This window comes from Vespula vulgaris, chromosome 7, assembly GCF_905475345.1.
Source record: "Vespula vulgaris chromosome 7, iyVesVulg1.1, whole genome shotgun sequence".
NCBI lineage: Eukaryota > Metazoa > Arthropoda > Insecta > Hymenoptera > Vespidae > Vespula > Vespula vulgaris.
This window is the reverse complement of record NC_066592.1, coordinates 2,516,191-2,537,909: the sequence shown is the minus strand read 5'-3', so window position 1 is coordinate 2,537,909 and position 21,719 is coordinate 2,516,191. Positions and strand designations below refer to the sequence as shown.

General features: G+C 33.4%; 4 protein-coding genes across 7 annotated transcripts; 2 read left to right on the top strand and 2 right to left on the bottom strand.

Moving 5' to 3' along the window:
* Positions 1 to 1,588: 1,588 nt before the first annotated feature.
* Positions 1,589 to 5,045, top strand: LOC127065034 (platelet-derived growth factor subunit A-like). Its single transcript, XM_050996853.1, has one exon. The coding sequence runs from the start codon at positions 2,811 to 2,813 to the stop codon at positions 3,303 to 3,305; it is 495 nt and encodes a 164-aa protein (XP_050852810.1). The 5' UTR covers positions 1,589 to 2,810; the 3' UTR covers positions 3,306 to 5,045.
* Positions 4,249 to 13,751, bottom strand: LOC127065023 (nucleoprotein TPR-like). Of its 2 annotated transcripts, none has more exons than XM_050996823.1 (13): positions 13,671 to 13,751; positions 13,351 to 13,532; positions 13,111 to 13,273; positions 12,783 to 13,004; positions 12,129 to 12,688; positions 11,669 to 12,060; positions 11,288 to 11,550; positions 7,242 to 11,208; positions 6,762 to 7,172; positions 6,299 to 6,664; positions 6,037 to 6,226; positions 5,622 to 5,942; positions 4,249 to 5,525 (listed from the first exon to the last, which is right to left on the bottom strand). In XM_050996823.1, exons 2-13 carry the CDS (start codon positions 13,520 to 13,522, stop codon positions 5,410 to 5,412), a joined length of 7,143 nt encoding a protein of 2,380 aa, XP_050852780.1. In that variant the 5' UTR covers positions 13,523 to 13,532; positions 13,671 to 13,751; the 3' UTR covers positions 4,249 to 5,409. The 2 variants fall into 2 exon arrangements, with proteins under 2 accessions (XP_050852780.1, XP_050852779.1); XM_050996822.1 differs by having other exon boundaries at positions 13,659 to 13,678.
* On the top strand, positions 13,748 to 16,233 carry LOC127065027 (pentatricopeptide repeat-containing protein 1, mitochondrial). The gene is made up of 3 exons (XM_050996836.1): positions 13,748 to 15,614; positions 15,716 to 16,021; positions 16,105 to 16,233. The coding sequence occupies exons 1-3, from the start codon at positions 14,238 to 14,240 to the stop codon at positions 16,210 to 16,212; spliced, it is 1,791 nt and encodes a 596-aa protein (XP_050852793.1). The 5' UTR covers positions 13,748 to 14,237; the 3' UTR covers positions 16,213 to 16,233.
* LOC127065025 (protein virilizer) lies at positions 16,013 to 21,608 on the bottom strand. 3 transcript variants are annotated; one of them, XM_050996829.1, is made up of 5 exons: positions 21,377 to 21,608; positions 21,180 to 21,292; positions 20,563 to 20,926; positions 16,817 to 20,468; positions 16,013 to 16,693 (listed from the first exon to the last, which is right to left on the bottom strand). In XM_050996829.1, the coding sequence occupies exons 1-5, from the start codon at positions 21,428 to 21,430 to the stop codon at positions 16,401 to 16,403; spliced, it is 4,476 nt and encodes a 1,491-aa protein (XP_050852786.1). In that variant the 5' UTR covers positions 21,431 to 21,608; the 3' UTR covers positions 16,013 to 16,400. The 3 variants fall into 3 exon arrangements, with proteins under 3 accessions (XP_050852786.1, XP_050852787.1, XP_050852788.1); XM_050996830.1 differs by having other exon boundaries at positions 16,013 to 16,690; XM_050996831.1 differs by lacking the exons at positions 21,180 to 21,292; positions 21,377 to 21,608 and having other exon boundaries at positions 20,563 to 20,694; positions 20,775 to 20,923.
* Between the last annotated feature and the right edge of the window lie 111 nt (positions 21,609 to 21,719).

Below are 21,719 nucleotides of genomic sequence, written 5' to 3'. Positions count from 1 at the left end.
GTGAACGTCTCCGGCATGTCTACTTGATGTCACAAAAGACATTCGTGATCTTTTTATTCTTCCAAAGACACCGGAATCCGTGAAGCTGACTTGGCATTCCTGTGGTATTCAAGGGGGTGAGTAGAAAGATCTTGTTCCTGCTACTTCACCTTAAAAATTGGTAATATGGTATGACTATGAAATGTCTATATTATTCTCCGATCTTTCCTACATGAGCACATCCGTTTGTGCCATTTTACGGGACTGACTCACCAAGGTAGACGATGCTAATGTGTAAGGCATTGAATATAAAATTAGGCAATTGCGTTTGACCATGGATATTTTAGTTCTTCTTAAAACCGTTTCAAATCGTGATTAGAAACTTAAATTTTAATTTAAGATGCAAAAAGTTAGGACAGTATACTTCCACGAAGTGATGTATAATGGTGTATTAAATTAAAAAAAAAAAAGATAATCTTTCTTTTTTTATCATCACAGCGCAATCAATAATTACTTAAGGAAACAAATGTTTTTTCTTTATTTCCTCTTTAAATATCATTCTAGAAATATAAAATTTAATTTTCTAAAAATAAACTATGATATATACCGTGTATAAATAAATTACACAAGTCTTGTACCATAATTTTACACTTGTTAGAGTAGTGAGAAACCGGTATTAGTAATGAGTCTAGTCAATTCTTTTACCGCAAGGGATATCCCCGTTACGTTTACGTCAGCAATACGTTATAGTATCGTGCATGAGTTAGCAAATATGACATTGTAATTAACGCATTGACATGCTATCTTTTTTATTAAGATATCTAAAGGTACATCCCGTTCAATCGATATCGATAATGATATCTTTATCGATTACTTACTTAACTAATCGTACAATGTTAAATATTTATAATTAAAGATTCTTCGATAATTACAACTTTTGTTACAACTCCGATGATTTTCTATAGTTTATATTATTAATGTAAATGAACAACACATAAATGGTTGTAATGATCGTCTTAAAATTAATAAAATAAATTTTTGACAAATATAGAAAAGAATGAAGAGTAGAATAGTATTCGAATATCTGTTGATCGAATTCATAAAAAATCAAATTCGTATAAAAAAAATGTATAGATCGTAGTTAAACTATTTCAATTTTACGATAAAGTATATGTATTTTTAGAAATTATGAGATCTTCGTCCTTTTTATTTCAGTCAAATCTTTTTTTGACACAGAACTATTTTATAGGATTTCTAATTTTATCATATCGGTATGCATATATTCCATATGGCTACTCTTTAAAACTAAGCGATCGTCACTTTCTTCGTACAATTCCAGATGTCGATTTATTTATAATTATAAGGTCATGGAACTTGAACGCACGTGCGTATCTTGATCTATTAATTCTATGTAGCTAACGAGACGATTCGATGCGTTTTGTGTTCTTTTTTTTTTCCTTTTTTTTTATAATACTTTTACATTTGTGTATATATGCGACAAACAATTCAAAAATTATTTCGAAAAATTTCTTAACAATTCGATCGATCTTTTTACATCTTTTTCTGAGTTTTCTGTACTTATTAAAAAAAGAAAAAAGAAAATAATGAATCGTAAATTAATTCTCACTGTATTTTTCTTGTAATAAGGGATGCTCTCATTCTTTTCCTGATTAATTTGTTGGAACTTTTTTATGGATTTGTATAATCATGCTCCAATATGACGCACCTGTTATTATGTAAAATATCATTTTTCCTCGAGAGTTTCCTTATTCCCTAATACGTCATCTCATACGTATTTTTCTTGTAATATCTAATATTTTCTATGAATTTCCTTAGAAATCATTAAAACTGAGAAGACATATATTATCTTTTTTTCCTCTATGTAACAATGATACAAATTGTTCTACTTAATTTTCCTATAATATATATATATATGTGTGTGTGTGTATATAAACAAGAGACGAATCACATAAAAAAATGAATACGTAGTAACAACCAATTGTTGATTACAATTGTTATATTCCACAGGGTTTGCTTTGACTAAAATTAATTTATGATAAAAAATACATAGACATTCTTAAGTGATGAAAGGATGCTTGATGAATCACGACGGTATGAGTCAATATAAAACCCTTTACTAAAATAAGAAAATTTCATTGATGTATCGAATATTAAGCCGACCTTAATAAATAAATCTTATATATCTTTTATTAATAATTCCTTTATAAGGGAAAGTAGAACAGTTATTTGATAATGTCATCGATTACTTCGCCTATATAATTTCTGGAAAGAACCTTGAAATATTTAATAAAATCCTTCCTCTTAATAAGAATAGAGGAAAAAGAATTATAGAAATAACGCATGTACTTTTAAATGATGATTAAGGAAGTAAGGGAAATTGAAATATTGGTATAGTGAATTTGTGGGTGACGAGACGAAGAATTGCACAATCGATTTATTCGTTAAGAAAATCGACGCTCTTACGTAGAACGTTATTCCACGCGATGGTACACGTTCATCGACCACCGATCACGCGTGCAACCTCCCTGCCATGTATAAATACTCCTCTGCTAGCAGGCGAATCTCAGTCAGTCAAGAATGCGTCCGACGACGTTTTCTTCGGGATAAGAAAATTTTCTTTCATTTAAATCCTCGTTGTTTCTATCGGATGAGGTTTGTCACTAAACGTTCTCCCGCATGGACCAAAATTTTCATCGCCGTTTTAATAAGTGCGAGGATAGTGAAAGAACGGTTCAATAATTGCGAGTGAGTGATACGAAGACATATTGGATAGTAGCTGACAAGAAGAGACATTAAGAAGAAGAAAAAAAATGTTAATACAACCGATTAAATACGACTTTTGCCTTAGGCTATTCATCTTGATCACACCGATATTGAGTAATACGGCTCAATCGATGGCGACTAACAATAAAAGTCATCATCATCGTACACCTAAAAGATTGAACTTCTCTCGTTCGTTAGAACCATCGGAAAATTTCCTTTGCGGAGAACCACAATCCCGCTCTTATAATTTAAGAGATCTGATGCAGACTGTTCATACAAATTCCGAGATCGTCAATTTTCCACTTTACATTGTTTCGAAGCGCTGCGACGTACATTCCGGATGCTGCAAGAGTTTCAATATGAGCTGTACACCGGTCGAATCGGCGATCTATCACGACGAGATAGAGATCGAGATTGAGAGTCTCCAAACGAATCGTACCAGAAAACAATGGATACGAATCGAACAGCACGGTGAATGTATCTGTGCCGTTACCAATTCCGATCAACGGAATTATTCAACGCCGAACATCGAGATGCTTTGATCGATATATATTGCTAGGTTGCTGCGAATAAAAAGAAAGATAAGAAAACAAGAAAAAGAATGTAAAATATATCGACAATGTAAGTAAGTAAGTAAATGATCTCGGTGATACTACTGATTACAACATACATTTACGAGAGCAATATAAGGAACATCTTTTCATTAATGTTTCTTATAGATCTTTTTCCTATATACATTGATCGTTTTATCGCTTAAAACATTCCAAAAGTAAATCCATACCGTTTGAAATGTTCGAAGGTGTTTAATGCGAGCGTTTACAGCGCGATACGCAAAGATTGGCTCGTAGCCCAGTATCATCTATATAGCGATGTCTCTTTCTGGAACCAAAATGCCAATGAATCGGCACCTGCTCTTCGAAATTACTTTTGCCAAAATCAAAATCATCTTAGGAAAACAAAAAAAAAGAAAATTTAATTTATATATAATATATATGTATATATATATTATTATTATTATTATTATTATTATTATTATAAAAGTACATATATAAAAGAGCTCGTTTATTCGCAGAACTGATAAAATTTCCTACGAAAAGAAATAAATACGCTTCGTTTTATTGTGATATTACGTAGGTGCCATTAATTATATGTATTTAATGTATTAGTTAATTTATTAATAGTATTTATAATTTCATTCTTTTTCTATTTATCGTATAATGACATTATTTTCATTCAAAAAGAGACTTAAGAAATATTCTCTGACACTGTAATAACTTTTACATCAAAGTTTTATTGCATTGTTATTCTTAGAAAACAATATGTTTTGTAAATATTAACATAGTAGTATTATTTACTGATTTAAATTAATGAACATATTCGAAATACGAATTGTTCGAGTAAGAGACTGAAATGCCCATATATAAACCGACTTTATTTTATTTCCGGAAAGACTTTTGTGTTATCATTAATAGATTTGATACTACATGAAATTAATATCGAATTTAATGAAAAAATAAATTCTACAAAAGTAAAACATTGTAAACATTGTAGTATGATATGTTTATCATGCTATGCGATATCCGTATAGCACACTGATTATATAGAACTAATGACGTAGATACGTATTGTATATAAGATATGAAATTATTTTTGGATAGTTTAATAGATATACATCTGCGCACAAAAAGCAAATTTATTTGTTTATGTAGTCATTATTTATTCTTTAAAAACAAAGTGTGCTCTATATTTTCTTAGGACAAATTTTGACAACACGTTTAATATGTAAAGGAAAATAAGATAAATCTTATTTAATTATATCTACTGAAAATATTTTAAATAATTGTGAATGATTGTAAAAATTTATTATATTTAACACACACAAACACGATATTAATAAATTGTATACACACTTGTTTTCCTATAACGGAATACATAGGCTAATTTATTTATTTATACATTTAAGTAAAATGACAAATACTGCCACAAAAGTAAAAGAATTACATTTTTTTACATCAATATGCAAAAATCTTTTACATTTTCTTTTTTTTAATGAAATACACTTACAACGAATAACTTTAAAGAGAAATATCGACAAAGAGAAGGAAAGCAATAAACAGATTATTTATATAAATAAAAATTGATTTGTTATTATTTAGATGGTTTAAACAAATTGTAAACAGATTTATATGTTAACAAAATGTACGTTGAGCTTAGGCACTTTTAATCACTAATCATATGTTCTATATTTGGAAAGAAAACAACTGTAATGGAATGTCATTCAACATATTTTCAGTATTAAAAATATAAACACAAATCAAATTATGTATGGAGTCATGTCATCGCGATATGTTGTAACATATGAAAAGAATGATCATAGAATTCGCTATCTCTAAAATGATTGTAACATTATTGTTATATAGTAAATACGTAATTTTATATTTGTACAATGCTTTAATACCCTAATCTTATGAAATATATTTTCATAAACTTTTTCTGCGAAGATATACTGCTGCTTGATTCATTAAAGTTCACTTATATTTCTTGTGTTCAATAATTAAGATATCCTAGGTACTTCTTAAAATTAACACTCTATACTCAAAGGATGTAAAAGAGAGTGTACGTTTATATCTGGCCTATATAGTAAAGTTAAAAGCGCGCGTATGGATACTTACCACGCATCGATCTACGTCCTCGGGTACCTCGACCTCTCCCACCTTCATTATTCGTTCCTCTTGTTGTATGTCCACGCATAATATTTTGTCCTGAGAGAGAAAAAAAAAAGAGGAACAAAAGATAAGTCACAAAGACATAAGAAAAAATATTATTATATAAGATAAATAAATTCAATATATAATCACCTCTCCCAGATTGACTTTCCCAGACAATAGGCGTTGGTCTTACTCCGCGAGCCCGAAACGGAGACCGTGCCGATCGTCGAAGTGGTGTACCTCTGTTACCATTAGCCGTTGCAGTTGTAGCAGCTGCAGCAGCTGCCATTGTTCGTTGACGTGTATTACTAGAAGGTGATGCTTCCGCTTCTCTGCTTTCTTCCTCGGCGTCGTCTTCAACTATGTCGCTTCCAGGTTCTTCCACTCCTTCTCCCGTGTCAACGGCATCGTCATCACCAGATACTAAAGATCCTGCTTCTTCTGTCCGCTTTTCACCTTCCGAACTCACTCCTACAATTAATCAATCAATACGATTTGCAATTAATGAAGAATAATTTCTTACTGGAATGTCAGATGTTGATTTTATATAAATGATATCACGTACCTTCAGTCGGCATTGTACTAGATTCTGTAATAGCTTCCGTTTGGCCCTGTTGTTGTTGTTGATCCGCACTAACTACACGAATACTCGGAATAGTAGATTCCTCGTTAGTATCGCTCACGGATGCACCTATTACCGGTACTGTTGTCACGGAAACAGGAGTTTCTTGTTCTTCCGATGGGCCACTACTAGTCTAAAAGTAAAGAATTATTACTGTGTAAGAATAGCATGCATGAACATGCATGTTATGTATTTAATTTCTTACAGATGGTGGTAAATCTGCAGCTGGGGAAACTTGTAAAGGAGTAGTAGGTACGCTACGTCCAGTACCGCCATCTTCTAATTGAGCAAGGTCTATCCTACTATCATCTATGCTTTCTTGTACCACTTGAGCTGCTCCTGAACTTAACGAGCCAAATATTGTTCGAGTAACAGTTCCCGTAGTAGTTGTTAACGAAGGTGTCGAAGAAGCTGTACCGGATGCCGACGAATCTCCAAAAGTGAATCGTGCTTGAGGAACTTGAGGTGAACTCACAGCTTCTCCAAATCCATCACCTCGTCGAGGAACGAACAGTGTGGGTGTACTGGGTACTATGCTATCGTCACCTCCATCTTCGTATCCTTGTTGTGGCTACAATATCAAGATTTATATTTAATTGATCGTAATATGTTAATAATATTAATTCTTTGTTTAGAACTAACATATACATATAAATGAAGAGACTAACCAAAAGTAAATGTTGTTGTTGCTGCTGTCGAGGCATCGGTGCAATACCACGTGACGAACGAGACGTAAAGGAAGTCGGTGGTTCGCCCGTTTGTCCAGCACTACTAATCGCTTCCGATTGTTGTTGTTGTTGATTTACAGGTATCGTTGCTTGAGCCTGTCTCGGAACCTCCACGCTAGCTGAATCTTCTTCCATTATAATTTCAACTTCATTGTTATCTCTCTCTACCTCTGCTTCAACTTCATAAGGCATTTCATCTTCTTCTTCCATTTCTTCATACGGATCGTTATCGAATTCTTCCTCTTCTTGCGCTTGATTGTTTCCACCTCCTTCACCCTCGTCACAATCTACTATTACCACACACCCTTCCTCAACTTCTTCGTCTTGATCACGCTGACTAGAGGTAGGTACCTACAGATATAACGAATATTATATACACACTTGTCTACATTATTTTTTCAAGTACCATTCAATACTTGCCTGATATTCTATTTCTGAAATACTAGCACTAGCTGATGACCCTAATTCTTGTTGTCTACTCCTCTTGGCTTTTGGACTAGGTACTTGTTCTTGTCTACTGTGATCTTCTATTATTCCTGATCCGGTTGCAGTGGAATCAAGTGTCCTGGGTCGTTTATGACCAGTAGACGCTTGAGACGTACTAACTGACTGTGTAGAACTACTAGCTACTGTTTGCTGCTGATCACTGGCTACCGCTTGTTGCTGTTGTTGCTGTTGTTCAACTCGCGGACTAACTAATGCCACGGTTTGTTGTTGCTGCTGTTGCTGTTGCTGTTGTTGGCATTGTTGTTGTTGTACATTCATAGTTTCACCACTCTCTGCGTCTTCTCTTTGAGTCGATTCGGCAGATTCGCTCAACTGTGGTTGAACGACAAGCTGACGCAACGTACTTGGTGCAGTCTGCGAAGAGCTGCTAGTGCTAGCTGGCTGAAAATCAGTTAGGCTACTGGTGGGAGAACTTGTCTCAGTCGTATGGACTATCTGTTGTTGGGGTTGTTGCTGTTGATGCGGAGCAACCATAACAGGTGCAGTTGCAGTCGTTGGTAATACGGCTGCTGTTCTAGATTGAACCACTACACTCATTGGTCTAATGCTTGCTAGAGGGGTTTCTGCACGAGCGGACATAGGTTTGATATTAGCAGTAGGAGGTTCAGTCGTTGCACTAACTCCGCTAACTCCTGTTAATTGTCTCTGCAACTGTGTAATACGTTGTAATAGAGCTTCCTTTTCCGCTTGAATTTCAGTCTTTTCATGTTCTAAGCGAGATATCCTTCCTTCCATTTGAGATTTCAATGCAGCCAGTCTAGCGTCATGATCCGAGGTATCCGAATCACTTGGTCCAGATTCCATTTTTGTTTTCAAGTCAAGTAATTCTTTTTCACAGATTTTCTTTGATTCCGTAAGCTGCATGATCTTCGTTCTAGCACCTTTTAGTACTTGTTTAGCGCGCTCTTCCTTTTCTACGCTGGTCTTGTTCATCGTATCTATCTCTTTCTTAAGCGTTTCCGCTTCGCTTTGAGCAACTGTCATCTGACGAGTCAACTCATCGATCTTCGTTGTTAATTCAACATTTGCTTGACGCAATTCTTGTCGGCCCTCTTCTCGTAATTGGTCTTCGCGTTCCTGTGTAACCTGTCCAGCATCTTCGTTAGCCGTATTAGCGGAAGACATTCGTGATTCTTCCGATCTGCTTTTCTCTTCTTCAACAGTTTTAGCAAGTTCCTCAAATTGAGTCTTATATTTTTTAGCGATCTTTCTTATTTGAATTTCCTTATTCTTAATATCGTTCAAAGCCACTTCCTTCTCGCCAAGTTCTTTTCTTAAAGTCGCTAGATCTTTAGCTTTCGAAGAAGAATCCGCAAGTGCTTCATTTAAATCTTGACCTAACTTGCGTGCTTCCTCTGAAATTTTGGAAACTTGTTCCCCTTGTAACTGTACTTGTTTCTGAAGTTGAGACAATTGTTCTTCTAATTTTGTTTTCTCTACTTTAAGTTGATTTAATTCTTCTGTACGCTTAGCATGGGTTTCGCGTTCAGAAGTGAGTAATTTACTTAGACTTTCACGTTCGGTTTGTAATCTACGCCAATCTTCTGGACTAGCTTTGTTAGCTCTTTCTATTAACGCGTTAGCTCTTTGTCTCCATCTTGTAGCTTCTCCTTTAAGACCGGTATTTTCTTGTACCAATGCCTCATTCTTTGCTGCCAAATCTCTTGATGTATCACGAAGTGGTACCAACTCCTCAGAAAGTACAGTTACTTTTGACATTAGTTCCGTGACCTTCGCTGTCAAACTATCTCTTTCTTCTCTCAAAATTCTATTGGAATCAGTTATAGCATTTAATGTTTCAATTTTACGTAATAATTCGGCATGTTTAGACGTCGTTACCACGTCGATTTCTGATTTTTCTCTTTCAGAATTAAGAAGAGTTTCGGTCTCTTTCAATCGTTTCTCCGCCACATCTGCTTGAGATTTTAATCTCAAATTCTCTGCTCTGAGAACATCAAATTTGGCTACGGCTAAATCTTTCTCGCGTCTTAAATATTTCATAACTTTAAGCAATTGTTCGGCAGATTTAGAATCTTCGTCTGTAATACTGAAACTACGATTCATTGCCTCAATACTAGTATCAGGGCTCTCTCGACCACTTCCCTTTGCATGTTGACTTTGCATAATAGCTGTTTTGTCGCTCAAGTCTTGAATCTGATCGTGTAACAGGGAATTTTGCGCATCCAGATCTTCGACCCTTTTTAGAGTTTCTTGAACCTCGTCAAACAACTTTTTCTCTCTCTCCTTAAACGCAGATCTTTCCAATTCTAAAGCTTCAACAGCTGCATTTCTTTCTTGTGTTAACGTTGCCACTTTCTGATCTACATTTTGTACCTCCTCTTTTAATTTTGCTAATACTTGTAAATCCGCCGAATGTAAAACCATTTCTCTTGCATATTTTTCTTCAGTTTCTAATGCTGTCGTAGAAGCATTCTGCAAATCACTCTTAACAAGTTCTAACTCTCCTTTGACTTCGTCAAGTTCTTCGAGTTTCCTTTCAGCTTCCGCGAGCTTTTGTCGCAACTCGGAATCCGTTTCTTGACGACCACTTGATATCTTTGCTAGTTCTTCTCCTAATTCTTTCACACGTTTTTGAAGTGACATAACTTCGACTCTAGATTGTTTCAGAGCATTTTCCAATTCTTCTTTACATTTGTTATGTTGTTCCGTTAATTCTCTGAGCTGTACCTCCGCACTTTCAGCGATATCACAATATTGCTGAGCCTGCTGACGCGAAGTTCTTAATTGCTCCGTTAGAGATTTAACTTCCGCTTGATTATTCGCTAATTGCATTTCTAACTCCTTTAATCTTTTTCCCATATTTTCATCGCCGGTGAAAGGTTTTGATATTGAATGAGCAACTGCCTGTCTTAACTTCGCATTGACTTCCTCAAGTTTTTGAGCACTTTCTGCTTCCGCTTTGCGAGCTTGCTCTAATTCAGAACGAATTCGTTCCGTTATTTCTTTTTCCTCTGTCAAGCGTTCCTGTGCTGTAGTAAATTGTTTTTCTAGATGAGATGAAAGTTCTCTAAATCGGTCCTGTTCTTCTTGTAAACGTCGTCTCAAGGCAGCACATTCTCTCGTTGCATCGTCCAAACGTTGTTCGGCGCGTAATTGATTCTCCGCTTGAACACGTTCCAAACAAGCTTTGATTGATTCTACATCTGCTCTTAGCAAAGCCTGTGTTTGTCTTTCTCTTTGAAATACTTCTCGTTCTTTCAAAAGACGCCCTTCGGAGTCACGCAATAATTGTCTTTCTTGGCGTAGATTTTCCAATTGAACTTCAGCGCGAGACAAATGGGTTTGAGCAGAAAGAGCCTCATCCTTTAAGATCATTATACTTTGTTCGTGTTTTCCAATAGTAATATTATAATTACAACACTTCTCTTCCAATGCTTTTATTTGTGATTTATAAGATGCAACGTTCGCCTGTAGAAGCTGGAAACGCTCGTTTGCAGAATCCAATTGAGCTTTTAATCTGCAACATCGAGCCGAACTTGCATCTGCCTCTTTTCTATGTCTCTCAACTTCTTCGCCCAACATTCGTTCATGCGCTATCTTTTCTTTTCTATATATTTCAAATTCATCCGTGATCTGTTTTAATTTACTCTCAATTTCACTATATTTTCTTTCCCATTCTTTTTCTTTTTCATTATCTACCGAAGCTTTAGATTTATCAATTTCACTTAAGTTTTCTACTGCGCTTGCATTTAATTCTTTATTTTCTTCATTAGGAAGTTCTTTCATTTCTGTTGTATTAGATTGTTTCAAACACTGTTGATACATATTTTTATACATATCACGTTGTCTTAACAAACCTTCCAACATCTTAGCTTGCCTATCTTGAGCTGCTTGCATATCTGCCAATTGTTCCAAGTACCTAATATAAACGCGTTATAAATGTTCTCATTGATGTTTTACTATAATTTATTTTTAATATTATTAACAAATATACAAACCTATCTAATTTTTCTTTCATTTCACCAGAATTAATCTCATCAGTAGCCCTTTCCATTTCTTCTTGTCTTGATGACAATGTACGTACGATTGATAATAATTTTTGATTATTTTCTTGTAATTCTTCAATATCCTTAAACGTTACAAGTTTTTTAGTAATGATTTGCGATGAGGCCAAATCATCTGTATTCATTGTTGAATATTCATTTGTATGTATACTATTACCAACTCTACTTTCTTGAACTTCTTTAAGAAGGAAACACACCTAGTAAAAAATAAGAAAATAATAAGCATATAAATATTCAATGACATATCATCGTTATATATCTACTGATTCCTATTTTTTTTTTACTTCAATAATGAATGAATATATAAGTATATACCTGTCTTGCTAAATCAGCAAGTTCTGATTTTAATCTTTGATTTTCTTTAGTATGATGTTTAGTTATACGATTTGCTTCATCCGCGATTTCCTGCAGACGATGATTTTCTGCAAGAAGTTCATCTAATCGTGCTGTCAATGTAGTAACATGACTTGTAGCAGTTTCATAATCTTCACGTTGTTGCTGCAATACAGGTGCTTTATCTTCGAGTTCGCGTAGAATAACATCCATTTGTGATTTCAAACGTTCATTTTCTTCGCGTTCTGTTGTCAATTCATTAGTTGCTTCCACCAATTGTGTATAAATTTGTGTAAGACTTAATCCTTTCTTTAAAATTCTGCTAGCTATAGCTGCTGTTGGTGCCAATTGCTCAACAGCTTGATCTAATCTTTCTGTAATCAGATAAAAAAATGTTACTTTATATCCATACGTTTATTTATATCTTGTATTTATATTTTACCTTGCTTGATGTTCTTCAATAATTCATTCGCATTTTCTAATTCTTTAGTAAGTTCGATAACCTGTTGTTCTTTTTCCTGAAGTTCTTGGTTATGTTGTAACTGAAGCTGATTGTGTTTCGTTTCTAATTGACCAAACTGTTCAGTAGCATGTTCTAATAATTCCTGAAGTTCTTTAACAGCATTTATAAATTCTTCAGCTTTAGCATTTGCTTCATCTGCCATTCCTTTATAAAGATCCGCCAATCTAGTTTGAGCTCCGATTTCTTCTCTGTATGAACCGTGCATAGATATTTCATGTGTTCGTTGTTCTTCTAATTTTTGAGAAAGTTCTTCGCAACGTCGTTGGAGAGACGAATAAGATTCACGCAACTGTGCTGATGATTCATTAGCAATTCGCAATTCTTCATCGCGTTGTGATAAACGAGTATCGGTCAAAAGTGCTCGTGCCGATGCTTCAGCTCTTGTCGCTTGTAATTCTGACGTTCTTTTGCTTAATTCTTCTTCTAAACCAACTATTTGTTGAGAAAGAAGCGTTCTTTCTTGTTCCAAACGTTTTTCTCTGTATGATAAGATATATGCTTAAATATGTTTAATCATATAAGATATGTGATTACTATTAAGTTCTAAATCATTGTATCTTTAAAAATACTAACTTAAAATCCAAAGTCATGTCACGGCTACGAACTTCTTCTGCTTCTGCAAGAGCTTGACATTTAGCAGCAACGGCAGTTTGTAACTGAGTTCCAAGGGAAGATAATTCAGTACGCATTCTTTCGACTTCGAAATCTCTTCGTTCCACTTGTAACTGCAATGTATCTCTTTCATCCACAGCTGCATCTCGTTGTTTCCGTAGATCACCATTTTCTTTTTCTAACCTACAAAAAAAAAATACAAGTATTATATTTGAACTATCACTTAGAGATATTATATCTAAAGCTTTTATGTTAACTATAGTTGATTAAAAATTAAGCAACAAATTACCTTTTAACAGATTCTTGTAATTTTTGTACTTCACTTTTTACTTCATCCAAGTTAATTTGTAACTCGGTACTATATTTTGCAGCCAATTCTAGTTTCCCATTACATTCATCAAAGTTTGATTTTGTGTCTGCTAATTCTTTTTGCACTTTTTCTAAATTTTGTTCTACAAAAAAAAATTTCCAAGTATTAAATCGAATGATCGTTAAAGTAATATAATCGAATATCAGTCAGTATACATACCAAGATTCTTACGATTACTTTCAAAAACCGCTTTAGCAGTTATGAATTCCTCAAATTTCGTGTTAAAATAAACACCGAGTTTCTTCTTAATTACCTCGGGCACTTGCGTCAATTCTTCTTCATTTAGAATTTCATGTAGCACGTTGTGTTCATTTTCATCTCCCGTCTCCATCTTTTCAACACTAGGCAAAAAATCTACAATACACTAATCCCTTTTACAATTATATAACGATACTCTTTCTTTTTTAATTTACAAACGAAAATCGTAGCTACAATTGATCTCAATCATTAAAACAACAAATATTTACCACATTACTAACATAAATCAGCACAATTGTATCAGGCGATGCGAACCACGGTAAAAATACCGGTTCTAAAATCCTTATAGAACTGACGCTCTTTCTGGTTTTATAAGAAGGTATTATTTGACACTAACTGCGTGTAAAATTGTACCTAAATATTTGTCCAGTTGTGATACCTGTCCGGACTGTACTGTGCTGTAACCAATAATAATCGTTCTTACTAATTAATTCTAGTAAGATTTCTCAGAAATAATCTAAACGAATATTTTATAGTGGACAAAAAATTAAGTTCGTATATATATCATTCTACGTAATTATTTTTATGAATTATATATATTTAACATGATATTTCGCTATATTATTATGATTTATTTTATTTTATTTTAATATAATATGATTAATGAAAACGTGCACTAGAATTGATAAGTATCGAACAGCTTATTGCATCCAATTTAAAAGCTGTATTGCACGTTGAGATTGAATAGGCATAATTATTTCTACAAATATTTCAATTATATATAATAATTGAACTGTTGTAGTATAAAAGATTCTTTTATTTATTCTTGTAAGAATGAATATTAAATAATGATTTCTACAAGAATAAACATATTGCCGATAAAGAGTATCCTAGGTTATGTTAATTATAACAATAATCACTACAAGTGGGAAAAGTTAAAAATTTACTCATATAATTTTCGGACTTACTACAGAAGTAACAATGTAAATAACATACTTCATAGTAAAATGAAGTTACAACATAGAAGTTGTATTCTCACATTATTAGATAGGAAATTTTGCATAAAAAATGAACCGAAGGAAGCGGATGTTTTTGGTGATATAGGATATGTTAAATATGATAAAGTGGAAATGGACGAAGAAGAAGAACAGGAAGAAAACTTTCAGGATAATATAGCTAAAATACCACGTAGATTAAAACCAAGTGCGGGTCAATATGCACAGAAAATAAAATCTTATATTTCAAATGGAGATTTATTGTCTGCCTTGGATGTACTCAAATTGGCGAGAGAAAATCGAGATAAACCTACTTATTTCATGTATAATCTTCTCATACGCGCATATGCTTTACAAGGAGATATAAAGCAATGTTTTAGTCTCTACAACAAAATGAAAAAAGATCGTTTGAAACCTAATGATGCAACATATACTAGTTTATTTAATGCTTGTGCAGAATCAAATAATACATCCATAGCTTTAGAAAAATTAAATAAATTGCGTTTTAATTTATATGAAATAGGATATTTAATGAATGAAACACATTATAATACATTAGTGAAAGCCTATAGTCGGCATAACTATATTATTGAAGCTTTTCAAGTAGTAGATGAAATGAGAGATAAACGAATACCTATAAAAGAAATAACATATAATTCTTTATTAAATGCAGCAATATCTGATAAACAAGCAGGAATGAGACATACTTTGATCATATGGCATCTCATGAAAAAGCATAAAATAAAACCAAGTCTAATTACATACAATCTAATTTTTAGAGCTATGAGAGATACAAAGTTTGGTAATTACAAAATTAGTGACATACTAATGCCAGCATTAATAAATACAGAATTAAGTATTTCTGAAGGAAGCAGACCAAATTTGCTAAGTAGACCTCCTGTTATCAGTTCATTACCCATATCTATAAAAATAAAAAATAAAAATGTAGAATATGTATTATCACCAGATACCTACTTAAATGATATTTTTGAAAATAATCGTTTTATCTTATTTGGTGGTTTGGAAAATGTATTTCAAATGATGAAAGAAGATGATGTCACACCAAACGAAGTAACAGCTAGTTTATTACTGAATTTAATTCCAAATACAATGGATGTTGAAAATTTATTTCTTCAAAATTTGGAAAATAAAAAAATTAAATTAGATATTGACTTTTATAACATGCTTATTAAAAGAAGGAGTCTAAGAAAAGAATATAATTTTGCAAAAGTAAATATGAAATAAAATATATTATTATTTTTTTTTTTAAATATTCATCATTGTATTAAATTTAAAAAAACTTATAATAAAAACTAACTGTTTTCTTGTAGAAAGTCTTGGAAGAGATTCAACGCAAGCATATGGTACCAAATATAATGACATTTGGAGTTTTAGCTATGGGATGTACTCGAAGTAAAGAAGCACGTGAATTATTAGAAGGATTGGAAATTGTTGGATATGTTCCAAATGTAGTAATTCTTGGAACACTTATATCTAATGCATGCCGTGCACTCAATACCAATTATGTAATGGAAATGATACGTTACATGAAAGTAAATAGAATTACACCAAATGAACAAATTTTGACATATCTGAATAAATACGAAGAAACATTAACACAAATGCAATTATCCAAGGTAATATATAATTATATTAATGCAGCATATTACAATTATGTTAATAGTACTAAAGTTTTTCTTTTTTATACATATTATTGCAGAGGTCTAAATTCAAGAAACGATTGGCACTGAAAAAGGAATTGGAAAGTTTTACAACAGAATATTCTCGATGGAAACAACAATTAGATGATAAATGTGTAATTAAATAAAATCAAATTTTATAAAATATATACAGATATATATAATTTAATGAATCCTCAAACATATTTGCTCTTGGAGCAGTTGCGATTTAGTCTTCGAAAAGTATAATGTAAATTTCTATTAAAAGTTAAAAATAAAATAGGAAATAAATTTATTTTATTTAAAATCATAATATGTATTTAATAACTGAGAAAAATTATCGAAGGTAAGGGGGTCGCGTTTCTGGTACCCATGGCCGACTTCTAGCTCCAGTATTTACCACACGAGACGGACATGTCCCACGAATACTGAGTTTATTGTAACCAGTTGGTCCTGTAGGTTGTGCTCCACATGTTTCTAATGCCACAAAATCATCTACATGTAAGGATGGAGGTCTTGATGTATTCGGTGGTCTTGAACGGAACGGATCTGCACCTCTCCCTATACTCCCGACTGTAAGACCGCCTCTTAAAGAATTTGTAAATTGTGTCCTACCTCTCATAGGTGCTACTGTAACGAATATCGAATAATGAAAAAACGTTATTACATACTATAGTATGCAGAAGAAACATTATATTATTTTTTTTATATATTCTTTATGCCTAATATAATAAAACAGTAAATATATCTCACCAAATGGTTGCTTCATTTTCGTGATAGGGGAGGAAGGTATTTGTTTCTGAATATCTCTATTTTCTTGATCATCTGGTTGAGGTTTTGATTGTAATGGTTGTGTCGCATCATCAAGTGGTGCTTTGGAACATAGATTCTGTGCTTCTAATAGCAGATTAAAATCAGTAGGAAGTAGTTCAGCTGCGAGAGCTATTAAGTCTACTGTTGTTTCATTTTGTGTTTGGTTTGACATGATAAATGAACATTTCTTTGGGCGTCTAGGAATGCATACAGGTGTTCTTAAACATCGTTGTGAAAACTGACTTAGCAAGGCCTCTGGAGTAGGTAATAGTGGTTCTAACATTTCAGGTATTGGTTCCTTTTCTTCTTTATCTTCAGCAAATTTTAAAGTATTTACTAATTCTTGTGCACCTTGTATTTTCTCTAAGGGATGTCCAGTTTTATCCCAGGATATCAGAGTTGCTAATTGTTGTGTACGCAGATATAATGACCTTTTTTGTATATCACTGGAAATCATATTCTCTAAAAACTTTATTGTTAAATTCGCAATAAGTTTTGTATCTGTATCTTCTAGATTTGAAATATGTTCTAATAATGATCTCAATGCATCAGGATTGTTTTCCAAACAACTTTTTACATGATACAAGCCATAATTATGACTAGTAAGGGATAGAAGTATGTGCAAAGTATCTTCTAATATATCTGGCTGAAATTTAGTGCTAGTTGCTAGAATTTCGATTAATACAGTAAGAATTGATAAAAGTGGTTCTTTACTTGGTACCGAATGCGTTAATCTCTTTTCGAATGGTTCATTAGTGTCTTCTTGAACAAGGCTTAGTGTACAATCACATAATGTCTCAAAGATATCAAGAATTTCTTGCTGAACTCGAACATCGCTAGTAGTCCTAAGCGTTGCACACATCATTTCAATAACTGGAGGATATTTTTGATCAGATTTTACTTGTGCTCTTGATGCTGGACTGGTCAAAGTTAACAATGTGGCTTTCATAGGAGCATGCCTTGCTAAGTCACTAAGTAAGGCAAGTATTAAAACATTATTCTCCAGTGGCACGGCAGCTATAATACCATCTAATAAACATCTACCTACTAACAATGCAGTAGGTGCTGCTAAATCGCTCAATTGTTTACATACTGTGGAAAGAAGTACTAATAAATCTTTATTCCAACTGGCACAAAGTAGTCTTAAGGTTTCTGTAAGATTATTAGCTTGTGCTTGAAGATGTGCAGACCATAACTTTCTTACACCAAGTATACGTGCTGTATCATCAGCTACAGCTTCCTTTGCAGTTAGTAATGGTGGAAGTATACGTGATAAAAGTTTTAAGCCAGGAATAAAATTACATGGACTGAGAGAAACCATTTTTAAAACCTCACCCAACATTTTAGTCCATAAAGATTTGGCTACATTTCCAGATCCATCTGAATCTACTGCTTGCGTAAATACCAGCAGTGTTCCTACAATCTCATCGGAAAGATTTTTAACCGATCTAGTAGAAGGAATAGCTTCGACCAACGAGTAGACACCAAGTAAAGGTACAACAGCAGTTAAATCTTTAAAGTCAGTTGCCATGCATTTGACTAATCGCTCTAACAGTGCTCTCGTCAATCTAACACACGGAAGAAGTAATGCAACTAACGCTAATCCTCTTCGTCCAGTCAAAGCAGCACGATGTAAAAATGGTTGCTCATAAAATCCAGAAATGTTTGACATAACAGCAACAAGTGCTGTTAAGCCATCAGCAGCAAATAATTGTGTTAAAGCATTTCTATATTTTAATTCGACATATGGTTCCATAGGATCTATGTCATTATTTGAAGGAAAAATTAAGTAGTGCAGAATTCTGCATGCTGTAATTAACTGACCTGGTAAGGATGCTGCTTTTTCTGCACTTTTTCTAATACATGCTACAAGTGAAGAAACATCTCCATAATTCCAATTAGATAGTTGAGCAGCAGTTGTTAAATATGAGGTAACATCTCTTAAAACAGCTTGATTTCTTGATTTTTCAAGAATAACACCAGCACGATTTTGAAAAATTTCTACATGGTCAGAATAACGTATGGTAACTGATATTATCTCTGCAGCAAATTCACAAAGATTAGCATCAGAAAGATAAGGAATTAAAATATCTATAAATTCACCCATAGGAAGGACCGTTATTACAGCTTGCAATCCTTCAGGATATATAAGAAAAGAATGGAGCTTCTTTAAGGCTACCCAGTCAGAAGTATCATACTTTAAGTGAGTTAAACATTGTACAACTTGAAGTCGCCATGCTATAATAGAGCCTACACTTACTGAATCATATCTTAAAGCTTTTAATATAAATTTAGTTATTTCTGGTTGTTTCAATAAATAAAACAAGCCCTCTTTTGTATCCGAAAGACGCAAAAGGAAACGATGCGTCGCTTTAATCAAATCGGGTTCTGATTCTGGCGAAGAAAGAGCTAGAAGCAAATAATATGCAAGTTTATGATGTTCAAAATAGCTGATTAAATGACATCGAGGATTACGATTTTCTTCTCGCTCAAATTCCATTTGCGCACTTGCCGGTAATTGACGCTTGGGTTGAGCCATGAGTGTCGGTGCACATATGTATGCATTTGTCAATTCTTTTATTGTTAATTTATTAAGTTTTGCTAATTCGTCAAGAAATTCATAAATGTGAACTTTTCGTAATAACGAACTCAAAGCATATTTCAGTCTTGCAAGCTTTGCTGAATCTAACATCATTATAGCATTTTTGTATAAATTATTTTTTGATTTCAAGAACTCTTGAACTATTATTGGACTTATCAGTGCGGCATCCAATGCACGAAGTGCGGAAAGCTTAACTGGAAGTGCCACATTTTCACGCATGCATAGTGCTAATAATTTATAAGGTGCGTCTACTTTCAAAAGTATGTTTGGTCCCTGTGGAAGTCTACATAAAGCCTCAGCTAAACGAACGCCAACTTTCACGTGACGCACTTTATAGGCTGGTTGTGGTTGAGCGCGAGCAAGGTCTACATCAAGACCTGCATTGATAATATTAGTTAAATCATTGGTATCATTAACATTAAGATCAAAAGAACCAAGTGTTGCGCACAACGATTCGCAACTATGTACAAATGTTTCCTTCTCTTGACCTGGTGCATTATTAAAATTTAAAACTGATTTTGAAAGGGACTGTAATGTCTCCCGTATTTTATCAGAAGTTTCACTATTCATGGAATTTCCTTCAATGTTCTCAAATGGTTTTTCTAATTCTAATAAATCAGGCGGTGCTAGTGTATAAATTGCATCTAGCTGGACATTTTCGCATTCAAATTCTGCTGTAGATGGCAAATCATCGGCCATAATATCTTCATCAGATAATATTGGTTCAAACGGTTCTCCAGTCTCTGCAACAACTCCATCTTGTTCAGCCTCTTCTTCTTCAGCTGATATTGATTCTGGACTCAAAGAGACAAGAGATTCCGAAGGAGGTGAAGATGGACGCTTTACTCCTTTTTGTACATTTGTATTATTTGCATCTTCCTCCCACTGCCCTGAATCTACCTTTCCAGGCTCTGTTGTTGAATTTCTAGAAGGTTCTACTACTTGAATCGGTTGAACAGGTGGTGGTGGAGTGGCTGCTACACACGTTTCCTGTCGATATAAGATGTACGTTGTAACAATCTTTTCAATCAAAATTATATCATTCATAAACTTAATCTTCCACTTAATAGTAATACACACTTACATTTGGATTAGACTGATTTTGATTTTCATAATACCATTCAGACTGTTGTTCTGAAACCTGTGTAGTATTTTCCGTTGTTTCTTCCAATCCACTTACACATACAGTAGATCCAGCAGCAGGACTAATAACTTCCTGTGGATTATTCAATGATTTCGTCAAAGAGCCGTATACAGCTAAAGTAATAGTAGTGTACCAGCCTCGCAATACTAAACCATCAGTCGGTATTTGTTTCCGTTCACATTCTAACTGAATATGAATATTTTGTTTATATTCTAAACCTCCAAGAGATTCAAATGTCGACGCTCCTGGTTTGCTTAAATCATTTACAAAAAATTCTATTTCAAACTGAGATGGATTAGTAGCACTGAAAAATAGACAATAATACAACATATATATATATACATACATTTTTTATATTATATAGATAGTTATAAATACTTAATTTTATTCTCAAATAATGTCATCTTAATGTCAATGTTATATACAGAAGATTTATTTCAAAAATACATTATATAATTGTGCACATGTACTTAATATAGTATTATTATTATTATTATTATTATTAGATAAAATACATTAATACAATAAAAAAATATATATACGGTATATTTAATTACCCAAGACGCACACCTCCCGGAAAATCTGCTTGCACTCTTGCCCCCAATGGTATTATCCTAACCTCGCTAATGTAAACAGGTTTTGGAAATTGTACTAAATCCAAATTTAATTCCTTAAGACAAAACATTGAGTTAAGAATTATTTATATTATATTTGTTTTTATTGGAATACAAATAAACGTCTATTAGAAACAAACCTCCGAAATATCATGCGAAAATGTGTCAAAAAATAACAATTCCGTATTATCCATATCTGTGCAGCGTTTCTTTTCGGCACAGTTCCTTACGATATTAAAGCATTTTAAGTCGATATATTTTCTTTATCAGTTAATAAATTATGTTATCTGGGAATCAACATTTTACATTAGAACTCTCGTTCGAAAGAACTACAAGTATCTAAAAGTATATCAGTCACCAATTCACAGCGTTGTATTACAATTGCTTACAATTGACATCAGTGTGACCAACATTGAGGCTGATTTAACTATTCGGAAAGTTCGAATATTCGTCTACCATAGTTTTTTGCGTTACGTCATTTAA

Coding starts and splice junctions, on each gene's coding strand:
- LOC127065034 (XM_050996853.1), top strand. CDS start 2,811: ATGTTAATACAACCGATTAAATACGACTTTTGCCTTAGGCTATTCATC.
- LOC127065023 (XM_050996822.1), bottom strand. Junction 13,274..13,350: donor AAGTAATCGTAAGAATCTTG/GTATGTATACTG, acceptor TTTTTTTTGTAG/AACAAAATTTAGAAAAAGTG. Junction 6,227..6,298: donor CTGCAGATTTACCACCATCT/GTAAGAAATTAA, acceptor CTTTACTTTTAG/ACTAGTAGTGGCCCATCGGA.
- LOC127065025 (XM_050996829.1), bottom strand. CDS start 21,430: ATGGATAATACGGAATTGTTATTTTTTGACACATTTTCGCATGATATT. Junction 20,927..21,179: donor CCGGGAGGTGTGCGTCTTGG/GTAATTAAATAT, acceptor TCTATTTTTCAG/TGCTACTAATCCATCTCAGT. Junction 20,469..20,562: donor AAAATCAGTCTAATCCAAAT/GTAAGTGTGTAT, acceptor TTATATCGACAG/GAAACGTGTGTAGCAGCCAC.
- LOC127065027 (XM_050996836.1), top strand. CDS start 14,238: ATGATTTCTACAAGAATAAACATATTGCCGATAAAGAGTATCCTAGGT. Junction 15,615..15,715: donor AAGAATATAATTTTGCAAAA/GTAAATATGAAA, acceptor GTTTTCTTGTAG/AAAGTCTTGGAAGAGATTCA. Junction 16,022..16,104: donor CACAAATGCAATTATCCAAG/GTAATATATAAT, acceptor ATATTATTGCAG/AGGTCTAAATTCAAGAAACG.